Genomic DNA, 14,387 nt, shown 5'->3' with positions numbered 1-14,387 from the left:
GGCTTTTCAGACGCGGACTGTGCTTTTGCTTTTAGTGAACTTAAGCACTTTCCATTCTTTTCCTCCTTCCCCTGAGCTACAGCTCAGACAACTACGAACACGGGATCCCTATGCTAACCCGGGTTAACTAATATTGAGTTATGACGTCGCGGGAGACGCGTGCTGGTGTGGAGGACCGACAATGCCATCCCGGCCGTTCAATGGCAAGGCTGTCTCTCCAGTCTACATGAGACCCACCGCGACACTCCCCAAAAGGCGCTAATATCGTCAGCGAAGACGTCTGTCTGCACTATATAACAGAAAAAGGCAAGTTTCCTTTCTTTAAACCTTTTTGTCCTAAACAAATGCCTCTATCTTAACATGGCAGAGGACACTTAACTAATTTTATTTAATTATTGGTAATGCCAGTAAGGCACATTACCACAGCTGCAACGTTTATACGTATGTTGGAAGGTGTCATTTGTTATAAGAGAGGAGAAGATGACTATCTTTCTACTGATAACCAATAGAGAAAATGTAAATTGATGTTTAGTTGGATTACTATACGATTTATGAAAAATGTATTTTTGCCTGACTAGTGGGTTTATGAAAGACAACACTGTAAAAGAAGACACACAAAGGGACAGTGTGGATTGCTGAAGTACTACAAAGAGTGCCACTCTTTGCCACTGCCACAACGTCCACATATTCTATTGAAGGAAAAGATGGTGAAGCCATCACAAAAGTTTCACGCTTCATGGGCTTTCTTCAGTTATTTTTGTTAGGAATTTGAAATCTGCATTAACAAAACAGCAAAGTGAATGCCTTGTCTACTGCACCACTTACTTTGTGTGAGTGAGTAGTGGTGGGGTGGTGAATATTTCAATTTTAACAAGGTCAAAGCTTTCAAAGAACACAAATGGGGAGACTGGGTGTCCTGGACTGGGTACATCAGTTAGGCCAGTGCCATCTACAACATGAAACATTTCAGCAAACAAGGAACCAGACGGGGGAATCAAATGAATGCAAATTACCAAAATATTCTCCTCCACAACTTCTACGTTAGCAAAGTCACAGACTATGAATGCCGTGAGGTAGGTGGACATGATTTCTGTTTCTTCAAATTTACTGACGTTCCATGTAATGCCTTCTATGATGAGCTGCTTTGTTTCTGTTGGAAAGAATGAGGTACAGTAAGTTCAAAAACTTAACAAGTGACTACTTTCTATCTATCTATCTATCTATCTGAAAACCATGAAGAATACTCTGCATCTCCTACAAAACTTATGATTAGAGGCTACAAAGAAAAGTCAAAGCATGCAGCTAAAGAGCTTATTCTCAGAGCTGCTCCTGCCAAAATGCAGAAATCTTGAATGCTCCCAGCATCATCACAGGACAAAATGGTGACTTCATGCGTCAGATGTGTTAAATTTGAGAGTTTACACAATTGTGTTTGGCACTGCTTGTTAGGAGTGTGGATGATACATAACTTGTTTCTTTATGCTATACACAAACACACACACACACATCTTTGGGATGTGGGAGGAAACCCAAGTTAGTAACTCTAAATTCAAAGAGTTCATGTGTCCTGTTGTGGAGTGACAACCGATCCATGGATCATCCATGCCTTGTACCCAAATCTGCCGAAAAACGCTCTAATGTACTATATAACCTCAAAATGGATGGGATTTAAGGGAGCAGTGCCTACATGGGGGAGCTTAAAGGCTTCCCAAGGGACCCAGACCATAACAGATTTCAATCCACTCTTGTGAAGTCACAGTTAACTGCCATTTAAGCATAAGACTGGGAACTTCGATAAGTAATGAGAGACAGTACTGTTACAGACTTACTTTACAATATGAAACTGATAAGGACAAGTTGATGTGGTCATGAAACTTATTTGGTTTAAGAATGTAGTGAAAAATATTCAAGATTGAAAAAAGCGAATTTATGTCAAATTTATTAAGAAAACCTTTAGCCAAAAGGGGAAAAATGATGTACATAAAGACTAGAGAAAAATCAAGAAAGAAATACAAAAGACTGATGAAGGTGAGAAAGGTGAGACGTCTGCTTTTAAATCCCAACAGTTAAGATGAACAGGCCTGTAGTGTACTGTAGTGGCCTAGCAATGAGGGGTGTGGCCAGAGCTTATCAGCATGTAGAAGGCGTGGCCAAGGGCATGGTGATGGGCGTGACCATGTCACTCACTGATGTGGAGTGACAAAAAGAAACACCCAGTGTTGATGGTAGAGGAGGTGTGAAACAAAAGACAGATAAGGTTTGTTTTTATGATGCACTTATGAAATGCAAAAAAATAGCATTGATCTGCTGAGTCACAATATGTTAACAACATTAGTATTTAATCAGTTTGTTACTATAAATGTAAGTTAGCCATTAAGGTGTTCAAATACACTCGTCAAACCTCGGACTTTTACCTGCCAAAGGACTGTTAGACAAGGCAAGGAACTGAGGCTCATGGATGACTGTGAATGAGAACCGGGCTTTCAAGGCTGGTTCATCAAAACAGGGAAACGCTTTCCTTGCATCTGTAGGTTGCATCTGGGTGGTTGCAATAATTCTGAAAAATATCAGAGTCGTGAATGCTCAGGCAACACTTCCATCTGCAAATCCCACAGAAAGGAAAGTACACTTAGTTTAAAAAGTACAAAAAACATGCAGCAAAAACACATAATTCAAATGTAAAGTTGCAAACAAAAATATCAGAAAATACATACTGTAACCAGTAGGGGGCACCACCAAGCACAAAAATGCTAGACACAATATTTCCCAGCACAGTCATTGGTTTAAATAGTCAAGTCAAGTCATTTATTTATATAGCACATTTTAAAACAACAGGACCTGACCCAAAGTGCTTTCCAGTTTAAAAGAATTAAATAAATACTACATACATAGCAAAACTTTATAAATCAAATCACATAGTATAATATGAGATATATAAATAAAATAACCTGAAAACATACATAAAAATGTAAGAAAATAAAAATTAAATTAAAATTAAATTAAAGGTAATACAATAAACCACGGATTAAGAAGAAGATGGTAAGAGTTATTAAAATGAGATTAAATGTAACATGGGGCGGCACGGTGACGCAGTGGTAGCGCTGCTGCCTCGCAGTTAGGAGACCCGGGTCCTCCCTGCGTGGAGTTTGCATGTTCTCCCCGTGTCTGCGTGGGTTTCCTCCAGGCGCTCCGGTTTCCTCCCACAATCCAAAGACATGCAGGTTAGGTGGATTGGCGATTCTAAATTGGCCCTAGTGTGTGCTTGGTGTGTGGGTGTGTTTGTGTGTGTCCTGCGGTGGGTTGGCACCCTGCCCAGGATTGGTTCCTGCCTTGTGCCCTGTGTTGGCTGGGATTGGCTCCAGCAGACCCCTGTGACCCTGTATTCGGATTCAGTGGGTTAGAAAATGGATGGATGGATAAATGTAACATATTAGTGGACTAAAAAAAGTCCTAGAAGAACCTCAAACTGAAATGAAAGCAAGAGGAAAAAGGTGGGTCTTTAATTTAGATTTAAACTCATCAATAGTACGTCGAACTTAATGTTGAGTGGAAGACTATTTCAAAGTGTGGGAGCAGCAACAGAGAAAGCCTGGTCGCTTTTGGTTTCGAGACGTGAATGAGATACTGAGAGGAGCTGCTGTGAGGATGACCTAAGTGATCGGGGGGCTGAATGCAGAAATAGCAGATCTGAAGTGTAATGAAGGGCTAATCCATTAAGTGCTTTAAAAACAAATAGCAAAAATTTAAAACGAACTCTGTATTTCACAGCTAACCAGTGCAAATGTGCTAGAACAGGAGTGACATGCTGTCTTGTCTTTATTCCAGTTAAAAGTCCAGCAGCTGCATTCTGAATCACCTGAAGTCTAGAAAGTGTGGAACGGCACAGCCCTACAGTATATAAAGGGAATTACAGTAGTCAAGGCGAGAGGTAATAAAAGCATAGATAACTATTTCTAAGTCCTTATGATATAAAATCGCCTTTAACTTAGCTATAGTTCTAAGATAATAAAAGCTGCCCTTTACAACATTGCCGACTTGTTTATTAAAATTCAATGAAGCATCCATTACTGGTACTGTTCCTTCATCTTCTGAAACTGCTGCAATAACCCCAATACTGAAAAAACCTGGTGCCAATCTGACTAATTTCAGTAATTTTCGTCCTATTTCTAATCTACCCTTCATTTCCAAAATTCTTGAAAAAATAGCGGCTATTCAACCTCATTCTTATTTATCTCAAAATAATCTGTATGAACAGTTCCTGCCTGGTTTTCGTCCCCTCCACAGTACAGAAACGGCACTTATAAAAATTACTAACGACCTCCTTATGGCAGATGATTCTGGTTTAATCACTATTCTCATCCTCCTTGATCTGAGTGCAGCCTTTGACACTATTTATCACACTACTCATCTCAATAGGTTATCTTCGACTGGCATTACCCACAATCCACTTGATTGGTTCAGATCCTGCGTCTCAGGCAGCACTCTGTTTGTTCAGCTTGAAACTTTCACATCCCAACCCACTGCTGTTACTTCAGGCTCTGTCCTGGGGCCCCTCCTTTTCATTATTTACCTCCTTACCCTTGGCAATATCTTTCGTAAATATAACATTAGCTTCCACTGTTATGCTGATGACACCCAGCTCTATCTCACTAGCAAACCTACTGCTTCCTTTCCACTCTCCTCCCTTACTGATTGCATAGCAGAAATCAAATCGTGGTTTTCTTCAAATTTTCTTAAATTAGTGACAAAACTGAGGTTCTCCTCATTGGCACAAAATCAACATTATCCAAAACTGATCGTTTTTCATTTTTTATTGATAATTCCTCTGTCTCCCCTTCCCCACAGATTAAGAGTCTGGGTGACATCCTTGACAGTACTTTATCCTTTCAGTCCCACATCAATAACATCTCCCGGTCTGCATATTTCCACATTAATCGTATTCGCCCCTCCCTCACTGCCCACACCACTGCTATCCTTCTTCATAGCCTTGTCACTTCTCGTCTGGATTATTGCAATTCCCTTTTCTTTGGTCTTTCTCGCAAATCTCTTTATAAGTTTCAATTGGTCCAGAATTCAGCTGCCCGCATCATTACTAGAACCCTCTCTATTCACCATATCACTCCCGTTTGGCAGCAGCTTCATTGGCTTCCAGTTCAGTTCCTAATTCAATTCACTACTAACTTTTAAGGCTATCCACAGCCTTGCCCCTCCATATCTGTCTGACCTCCTCCATGTTGCCATTCCCTCCCGCACCCTCAGATCCTCTTCCTCCATCCACTTGACTGTCCCCTTCGTCCGTCTGACCACTACGGGGAGCAGAGCATTCAGTTGCTCTGCTCCCCAGCCTTGGAACTCACTAGATAGATAGATAGATAGATAGATAGATAGATAGATAGATTATACTATATGATAGATAGATAGATAGATATGAAAGGCACTATATGATACATAGATAGATAGATATGAAAGGCACTATATGATAGATAGATAGATACTTTATTAATTAAAGTTAAATTTAATTAGTTACTACCACCTGAGCTTAGAAATATTGAATCATTTTCACATTTCAAATTTCTCTATGATTACAATTGCTCTGTCTGATTTTAACTTTTGCTTATAATCTGTGTTTTGTCTATTGTTCGGTGTCCTTGAGTGTTTAGAAACGCACCTACAAATGAATAAAATGTATTATTATTTTTAAAAACACACCAAGGTTTTTAACCTCATTATGCAGATTTACAGATAGTGGACCAAGTGTGCTGCACAGGCCAGTGACTGAGTTCGGGGGGAGAGCAAATATAATTACTTCAGTTTTGTTTTCATTTAGTTGAAGGAAGTTCCTTGCCATCCAGCATTTAATAATAATCTAAGCAATTAAAAAGGTTCTTCAGAGAGTTGGTGCTATCAGCTGTAACTGAGTGTCACCTGCGTAACAATGATATAAAACATTGTATTTTTCAAAAAAAGAGCCAAGGGGTAGTGTGTATAGTGAGAATAAAATAGGCTCTAAAATTGAACCTTGGGAAATGCCTCATTTAATGGGAGTGGAGGATGAGAAACAGTTTACCTGTTCTGACAGAGAAGATACTGTATGAGATAAACCATTTTAACACTTGGCCCTGCAAACCAACTTCCATCTCCAAGCATTTTAAAAGAATATCATGATATCAAAAGCAGCGCTAAGATCAAGCAGTGCTAAAACTGCACATGAAGCAGAATCAACAGTGAGAAGAACGTCACTCTGTACCTTCAGCAAGGCAGATTCTGGGCTATGCAGGGCTCAAAAGCCAGACTGGAATTTGTCAAAGATGTTATTTAAACTTGTTCAAGGAGGAGGAGATCTGGGAGAATACAATTTTTTTCAATATCTTGGAAATAAATGGTAGCTTGGAGATTGGCCTGTAGCCTTTATGGTCATTGGGGTCTAGACTAGGTTTCTTTAATAGAAGTTGCACGATTGCATGTTTAAAACTGGAAGGTACGACTCCACTGGTTAATGAGCTATTAATTATAGCCAAAATAAGGGGGCAGATGGTAATACAAACTTCTTTAAAAAGATGTGAAGGTATGATGTCTAAGGGGCAGTAAGTGGCATTCATTTGTGAGGCCACCTCAGAGAGCTGGGTAGACATTACTGGAGGTAGCTGATTGGATGACGCGTCTCTAAGGGGTCTGCGTCTGGGGGTGAAATGCTAGATTTTATGTTGTTAACTTTATCAATGAAGAAATTCAAAACTTCTCACAGGTTTCAGTAGTAGAACAAAAAGGCAACAGCAGCAGTAGCAGCAGGAGGATTTAAGATGGAGATAATTGTGCTGAATACCATTTTAGGTCTGTGAACATTTTTATTGATTAATTCAGTGTAATATTGTGCCTTAGCTGTGGACTTTCTAAAATGTACACAACAAATGATCACACAAAACAATTAAACTTTTGCCTCTCCATCCTCTTCCAGTTGAGCGTCAGGCTCCTTTATGCTAGACCTGGAATGGCTTCCAGTGACCTGCCATTATTTACGGGGATCACTTCCCCGTTGTTTGTGAACTAGGGCAGTCCTCCCCCAATGGCACCCTTTTGTTGCACCCAGGGACCCCAACAGGGTTGCACTTCTGGACTCCACTTCCATTGAACCCCTGTGGGCGTCCAAGCTGGGACGCCTCCAAAGGACTACTGCCCTCTAACGTATGGGGGATGGAACTGCTCTTGGCCTCCGGCTTCTACTCATTCATTCCTGGCACCTTCCATCTTGGTAGGAGGCATGTCATCGTCCAGCTGGGATGCTCGTTTGTGCTCCATGGCATTCACAACATAAAGAAACATTTATTGTGCAGTCCATGCACAATATCGGTAATTTGTGTGTATCAAAGTTCTGGACATGCATTGAAATAAATGCTGAATACAAAAGGACTGTGATGTTGTGAACATTGAACCACAATCCCACAAGAGTCAAAGGTCTCATTCACTAATGAGACTGGAGTTCTGTTAGAGTTACCTGTTGATTAGACTGTCATGGACTTGTAATTCAGTGCAAAGAACACACTGTGCATTAGCCTAGTGTGGACCTCCTTCAGGCCATTATTCATTCACTAATTTCTTAAAGTGACTTTCCACATGGAAAGTCACGGTGGCGCAAGTGGGTAGTACTGCTGCCTCGCAGTTAGGATACCCGGGTTTGCTTCCCAGGTCCTCCCTGCCTGGAGTTTGCATGTTCTTCCCGTGTCTGCATGGGTTTCCTCCGGGTACTCCGGTTTCCTCCCACGATCCAAAGACATGCAGGTTAGGTGCATTGGCGATTTTAAATTGTCTCTGGTGTGTGTGGCCTGCGGTGGGCTGGCACCCGGCCTGGGGTTTGATTCCTGCCTGTGTTGGCTGGTATTGGCTCCAGCAGACCATCGTGACCCTGTAGTTAGGATATAGTGGGTTGGATAATGAATGGATGGATGGACTTTCCACATCATGTCTTCTGTGTTGACATTCTCTGTGATAAAACATTTTGGGCCTCTTTGGCATCACACAAAGAAAAGAAGGAAAACGTCAAGAGCCCAAGCCAGATGGAGACGCACTTTGTTCTGAGGTGGTATCATGACTGCATGTTGCCATGTTAACCTTTTTCAAGGCTCTGGCCATTTTATCTCTAAAATTTGAAACTTTCACTATTGAAGGAGCTGTAATTGTTTATGAACAATCAGTACTGTAGCTGCTCAGTCTTGTCAGTCCCATGTCTACTTTTTTTTACTACTACTTATCATTAGTCAATGGTTACCTACCGAAGAACAGAAGATGATGGGCCATCCAGTCCATAGAGCTTGTTTGGTTAGCTAAATTATTCCAATAACCCACCCAAATGTTTTTTTAAAAAAATGTCTGAAGGCTTCAGCTTTAAACAAAACTTCTGACTTTACTTTGGACACCTCTTATTGTGGTACGTTAATTTCTTAAATTGCTTCCTGGATGAAGAATCTTGCGATAATCCCATTCATTCATTTATTCTTAAAATTTTTCTGAATTCACTTCACCAGTAGTGGGCCAAACAGCACCATATTTGGGTCCAGCAGCGAGAAACAGCATGCCAGGTCATTGTAGAGCCCACTGACAGATGCTCTTATTCACAGTTGTCAATCCACCTAGCAGCATATCTGTGACCAGCAGAACAAATCCAACATGAACATGAAGAGAACATGCAGAAGCCATAGAGAAATCACTGAGCCAACTCCAGTTCGTCTCCTGGGAAATGCGCAACAAGAGCATGACAGAAAACGTAAGAATGGTGTAATATTCAATTGGCTCTCAGGTAAGCGTATTTAAATTTTTTATTTATGTCAACATATATATTAAAACTTGTTTTGCAACAATAAGTCATTTTAAGAAATAACAATGAAAATTAAATGTAATTGCATATTTTAGAGTAAATAAAATGCATGTTTTTAACATTATTTTATAATATCACTAGTGACTGGGAGCCCGATCGAATTGGGCTACAAATTCTACGTTTGTGAAATCCATACTTTCTCTTACTCATACTTTTTTAAGTCCTTGAAATGATTTTGTTATCATGGCACTGATTTCTGCTTAAAATAGACCTTTTCGGCCGATGTAATGAAGAACTTCCTGTTTAAATGGGGCTGCGAGACGTGAACTCAGCTCTTCAGCGCACTTCATTTGATTTTTTCCGGCAAACAAATTTTCAAAACAAACCGTATTTTACGACTCTAATCAGAGTCGGAGTAATAATTATGTTGGTGTGGTCATTTTAGATCTGAGATCGGCTAAAATTTAAACAATGACCGTTGTTAATACCCAGCCGCCATTACTCAGTTTGCCAATTGATGTCAGGAGGACGAATGCCAAAACCGAACTGCCCAAAGATAAATTTCGACGTACCAAGCAAATGGTGATACGTTCTAAATTACTTACGGTTCCGGAGCTGTCGAAGAGATTAAGTCAGTTGACAATGTTAGTCCTGGAAAGTACGTCCCACCAAAACAACGTTCCAAAAACCAACCGAACTTACTGTTATCTGCTCGAACCAACACCGACTTACTGTACTCGGCCGTCCAGCGGCGTCACTAAGCATACGAACATTCTTAACCAATCATGCAATACTGCGTCCGCGTTTGCCACGTTATGTTCTGACTATAGAGGCAGAGTCCCATTGCATGGTTCTAACTTGTATTGAGTCAAGGTATTGACGTGAACACCATACATACGGATAGTATCAAATTATATATTATATATAAGGATGCAAGTAAATACTGAGCCCATATAGGTTTGGAGTAGCTGAAGCAGCTTTGACATCCAGCAGACGCCAACTCCTCGTCCATGGCTAATTTAATTCATGTTTTTTAAACATAATAATCTGAAAGACATACCCGATCCAGAGTTAAAACGTATGTGAAGTAAGCAGCTGACATGACGGTAAGTTGCTGGCTGTGTTCACAATTCCAACAATTTGTAATTGGGATGAATTTTGGTGACAGAAGCAGACATGTAAATGAAGATAATATGCAAGTTGAAATAACCTCTTTAAAGGCAGACAAAGTCTGAATTAGCAAAGGTCGCCCTCAAGGTGTTCATAATAGTCCAATTCATTTACTGAGGTAGAGGCACATAGTGTCATGCATGTGTGCCTGGGGATCACCTTCCTGGCTCTGGTGAGGTAAGCAATTCCACCCCAGGATGAGAGGGGGTGCTGGCGCTAACAGTATCATCTCTTTTCTCAGTACCATCTAAATGTTGTTGAAGGAAGATGTGTAGCTCCGCCCCATGCCCCCAGGAACACCCCACCCCTTCCTGCACCAGTGCTATAAAAACCAGATAACAAGGGAGCCAGGCATCAGGCCTTGACCGGTGAAAGAGGAGGACAGAGCATCTGAATCCCAAGCCACAAGATCTCGTAGGAGAAAGAGGCTAACCAGAGCAACTTTTTTTCTTTTTTCTTCATTTTCCTGTGGCTGTTGATATGAAATGGGGGACCCTGAGCAGGGCCCTTAACCTGCAATTGCTCCGTCCTAGGTATAACATTAATCTGCATGTAGGCCCTCCAACCTGCAGGAAAACGCTGGCGGTTGGTGGCAGATTTGGCACTCCAGCCACCATAAAAAACCTCACACTGTTTCATTTCATCTGAACTAGTGTGGTGCGGAGGCGTCACCCATCACATGGCTGCACTTGAGTTCTAATTTGGGATCCTGAGATGGTTTAACATGTGGTGGGTGCGCCAATGCGCTGTACCAGGGAGTGTTCCTAACCTCCTCCTGCTTCTGCTGGCGCCCTGACCTGCCTATGACTGTGTCTTGTCCACGTTACAATAGTAAAGAAGAATAGTTGTATCAAATATCTGAAATATTGAAATGTGGTCTTAAATTTAATGAGTCTAAATATGAGGGAGGAACCAAAAATAATGAGAATTTTTTTTTTAAAGTCGTATACTTTCCAAAATGTAATCGCCCTCAAATTTCTCTCCCTGAGACGTAATACAGTTGTCCCACCACTTTTTCAATTGTTCAAAACTGTTCTGGAACTCTTGCAAAGCGACAGCGTTTGCTTCTTGACCACTTCTCCATCCTGAAAATGCTTTCCTCTAAGGTCCCTCCTCATTCTTGGAAATAAGAAAAAAATCCAGGGAGTGGTCGGGGCTTTAAACCGTTATCATCCCGTTTTTTGTGAGAAACTGCCGCACACTCAATGCTGTGAGAGCGGGATTGTTGTCGTGATGCAGAAACCACTCGCCTGATTGGCACAATTCGGCTCATTTTCTCCGCACTGCAGCACACAATCGCTTGAGCACTTCAAGGACACCCCTTGGCAATCTAGTACATGCACTTAGCGGCTAACGTTGGAACTGACACCCCTCCAGCTTCCAGAAAAAAATTCTCATTATTTTTGGGGCCCCCCTTGTATTCTCAATTTTAATAGAAATTTGACATTTTTCTCCCTCTGATAGTGGTCTATATAGGGCCAGAGCCCTAGGAAAGGATCAGAAATTAAAACTAAAATCACTGACCTTGAAATAATCTGAAATGATACTCTGCGTGCTTATATTTGAAATTTTTAGCCTTCTCAGATTGGCTCTTATAGGGTTAGGACCACCAATAAATAATCAAATATCAAAAATACGATCATATTCATGATTAGTAACCTTAAAATAGCATAAAATGACACTTCGCATGCCTAGATTACCAATCCCTAGATATTTTTTTTTACGTTTTGTGAAAAGGTGTAACTTTGACCCCTCATATCCCATTAGGGGATGAACCTCTGGGGTCAGTTGATGTGGCCTTCTGCTCATTTTTGCTGAAGACACCTATTGGGTACATTTTATCATAAGGTTGTCATTTCCTAAACAAAGCATGGTTCACAAATCACCTGAAAATGAGTTTATGGAGTCTAGAGGGACAAAAATTGGGGGAATAATAAAAAATTTGATGTCTTGCATAACTAAACGTCAAGCTGAGTTGAATGGTATGTTATATGTGAGGGTTTTCTCAGGCAGGTGAGTAAGGAGGTACTAGACCAATAAAAACTAAATAAAATGTATTATTATTATTATTAATAAACTGAAGTGATATCAAACCATTTATCAGTAATTATTCTGAACACAATTTGAAGAGTAAAATGATCAGCTCACAACGCCGGTGCTTTTAAAATGGGTATTTTTGAAATGTAAAAATAATTGCATAGTGCATTTTATTCAAAATATCTCAACCAAAAACTGAACTTGAGTGTGCTAAATTTCAATTAAATCAGCCCACTGACAGACGAAAACACAGACCTGATGACAAAAAAGTACTTTGGGGTGTTATGTCAATGTTCCCAATGTTCTTCAAGTAAAAAAAAAAATCTGTGCAATAATGATAACATTTGGATGAGTGTCCAAGTGTCTTTATATCCATCTGTTGCTATGTCTCTATGATTCCAACAGAAGACATATCACAAAGATTTGTAGAAATAAAATGCCAACAAATGGCACATCACAGACAGCTGTAGTAATGCATTTGTGAAGCGTCTTCTGTTGGAATGACAAATGTAATGCATTTTATTACAACATGCATTACGAAATATATTCCAATAGACCCTGCACTGCAAATGTTTAACACTGAGGGCTATGTTGATTAGTTCAATTTCAGCCCAACTTAAACAGGTAGGATAGCTAGTAAAATACATATATAAATATATTATTAATAACTTCAAGAGAAGGAAATTTAGAAGCAGAGCCTAGTTGCTGTGACATACAGCACAGTAATCTGCCCAATTCTAATGATCGGTTTCACTTTATCCAAAATCATTTTCTGACACAATGCCATGAATTGGAATGGAATTAGCATGACAATTCATAGAAATGAAAAGATTACATAGATAGATAGGAAAGACACTATCTGATAGATAGATAGAACTGAAGAGCACAACATAATAGATAGATAGATAGATATGAAAGGTACTATAATAGAAAGCCACATAGAACTTCCATTGCAAGTTGTGCCCAACATGTATGAAATTTTGATTTCATAAAATGGATAAACGACGTTGCTTTATAACGTTACTTAATGCTCTTTTGAGTCAGTATGGATGTGTAAGCGAGTTTACTCTCTAACAGACTGGTGTCCTCTGTAAGGTTGGTCCCTGACTTGTGCCCAATGCTGTTGGGAGAGGCTCCAAATCCAATGATTCACACCTTAGAAGGTCCATAAATGGATTTCCTGATGAGTGAATGAAGACAGAAGCAAGAGGGATGGATTGTGTTAAGTTATCATAAATCATCCTCTCCCTCCCTTTCTGATCATTTATATTAGTTTACCTCTTTTCTCCATCTTCCGTGTATTCACTGCGGTAGAAGCCGGTCAGGTCATCCGCCAGCTCCCCAGTAAACTCTGTGAAGAGGCTGTAGGACTTCCCAGCTTGCAGTTCTCCCTGTAGCTGCAGCACCAGATACTGAGTATCTTTCTCCCACCAGCTGTTTATGATGGCTGGAGGGTTTGCTCCATCTCCAGCGGTGAGGACTGCACGGTGGCCATTAAACACAGTCAAATTCAACATGTTGCAATGAATCAGGATCACGTTGGTTGTTTCTTTACAAGTGAACTTGACAGTAGAATTTCCAGTGAAGATGTACATGCCATTGATGGGCTGGGTAAGCCTTGGCCAAAGTGTCACATTGTAAAATTCCGGAATCAAAGTCTTGGGGAGTCTGATGTAATTCCATGGTTTTTTTGGTTGAGAGGTGCTCATGGCAGTGGAAGTTGTAGTCCACAAGGTAGTGGATGTGCTGGGTCTGCTGCTCTGAATAGGGGTGACAGTATTGTCCTCATTCTTCGCTCTCTCCTCGGAGTAGACAACTACCAATGAGATTATGATAACTATACCAATGACTGCCAAGAAGACACATGCGACTGTCAAAGCCTTGCTAATGTAAAAACCTTGCTTCATCCTGAAGTCCCTGCAGGAGATGAACAGGACCGACTAGCTCCTCATGCTGAGCTGTCACCTTTATACCTTGTACATATTGATGTTTTATGTTCTTTGCTCTATTTATATATAAATGATAATGTATTAAGGTCAGAGAGGGCCCTTTGGGAAAACATAACCAGTGCTGTTTAAAATGTGCTCTACGGTCACTGTTTGTGGTGAATGCTTTATTAAAAGGTTAATTAACAACTTCTCACTGCGGAATTCAGATTAGCTTTTAAAAGAACAGTCTAGTTTTAGGTCAGTGAATTTTTATGGTGCAGTGATTATATGTTCTGCCTCACAGCTCAATGGCTGGCCATGTCACGTCATTCCAGTGCGTCTCTCTTCAACTATAAATTGGCCACACGCAAGTGCTTTACCTTCCCCCATAGTACACTAGAGACCCGCCAGGGTGGGGTCCTGCCATGCAGTCGCTGTGCCAG

General features: G+C 40.6%; 1 protein-coding gene across 2 annotated transcripts in view; it reads right to left on the bottom strand.

The window, feature by feature from the left end:
* LOC120541449 (aminopeptidase N-like) overlaps positions 1 to 13,942 on the bottom strand; it is an 82,578-nt gene extending 68,636 nt beyond the window's left edge. For both annotated transcript variants that reach the window (XM_039773087.1, XM_039773088.1), the window contains exons 1-3: positions 13,295 to 13,942; positions 2,415 to 2,557; positions 1,014 to 1,150 (exon numbers count right to left, since the gene is read on the bottom strand). In XM_039773087.1, the coding sequence (XP_039629021.1) occupies positions 1,014 to 1,150; positions 2,415 to 2,557; positions 13,295 to 13,923 (909 nt within the window). In that variant the 5' untranslated portion in view covers positions 13,924 to 13,942. The remainder of the gene's footprint in view (positions 1 to 1,013; positions 1,151 to 2,414; positions 2,558 to 13,294) is intronic.
* Positions 13,943 to 14,387: the final 445 nt, after the last annotated feature.

Source organism: Polypterus senegalus, chromosome 12, assembly GCF_016835505.1.
Source record: "Polypterus senegalus isolate Bchr_013 chromosome 12, ASM1683550v1, whole genome shotgun sequence".
Taxonomy (NCBI): domain Eukaryota; kingdom Metazoa; phylum Chordata; class Cladistia; order Polypteriformes; family Polypteridae; genus Polypterus; species Polypterus senegalus.
This window is presented reverse-complemented; position numbering and strand designations above follow the sequence as displayed.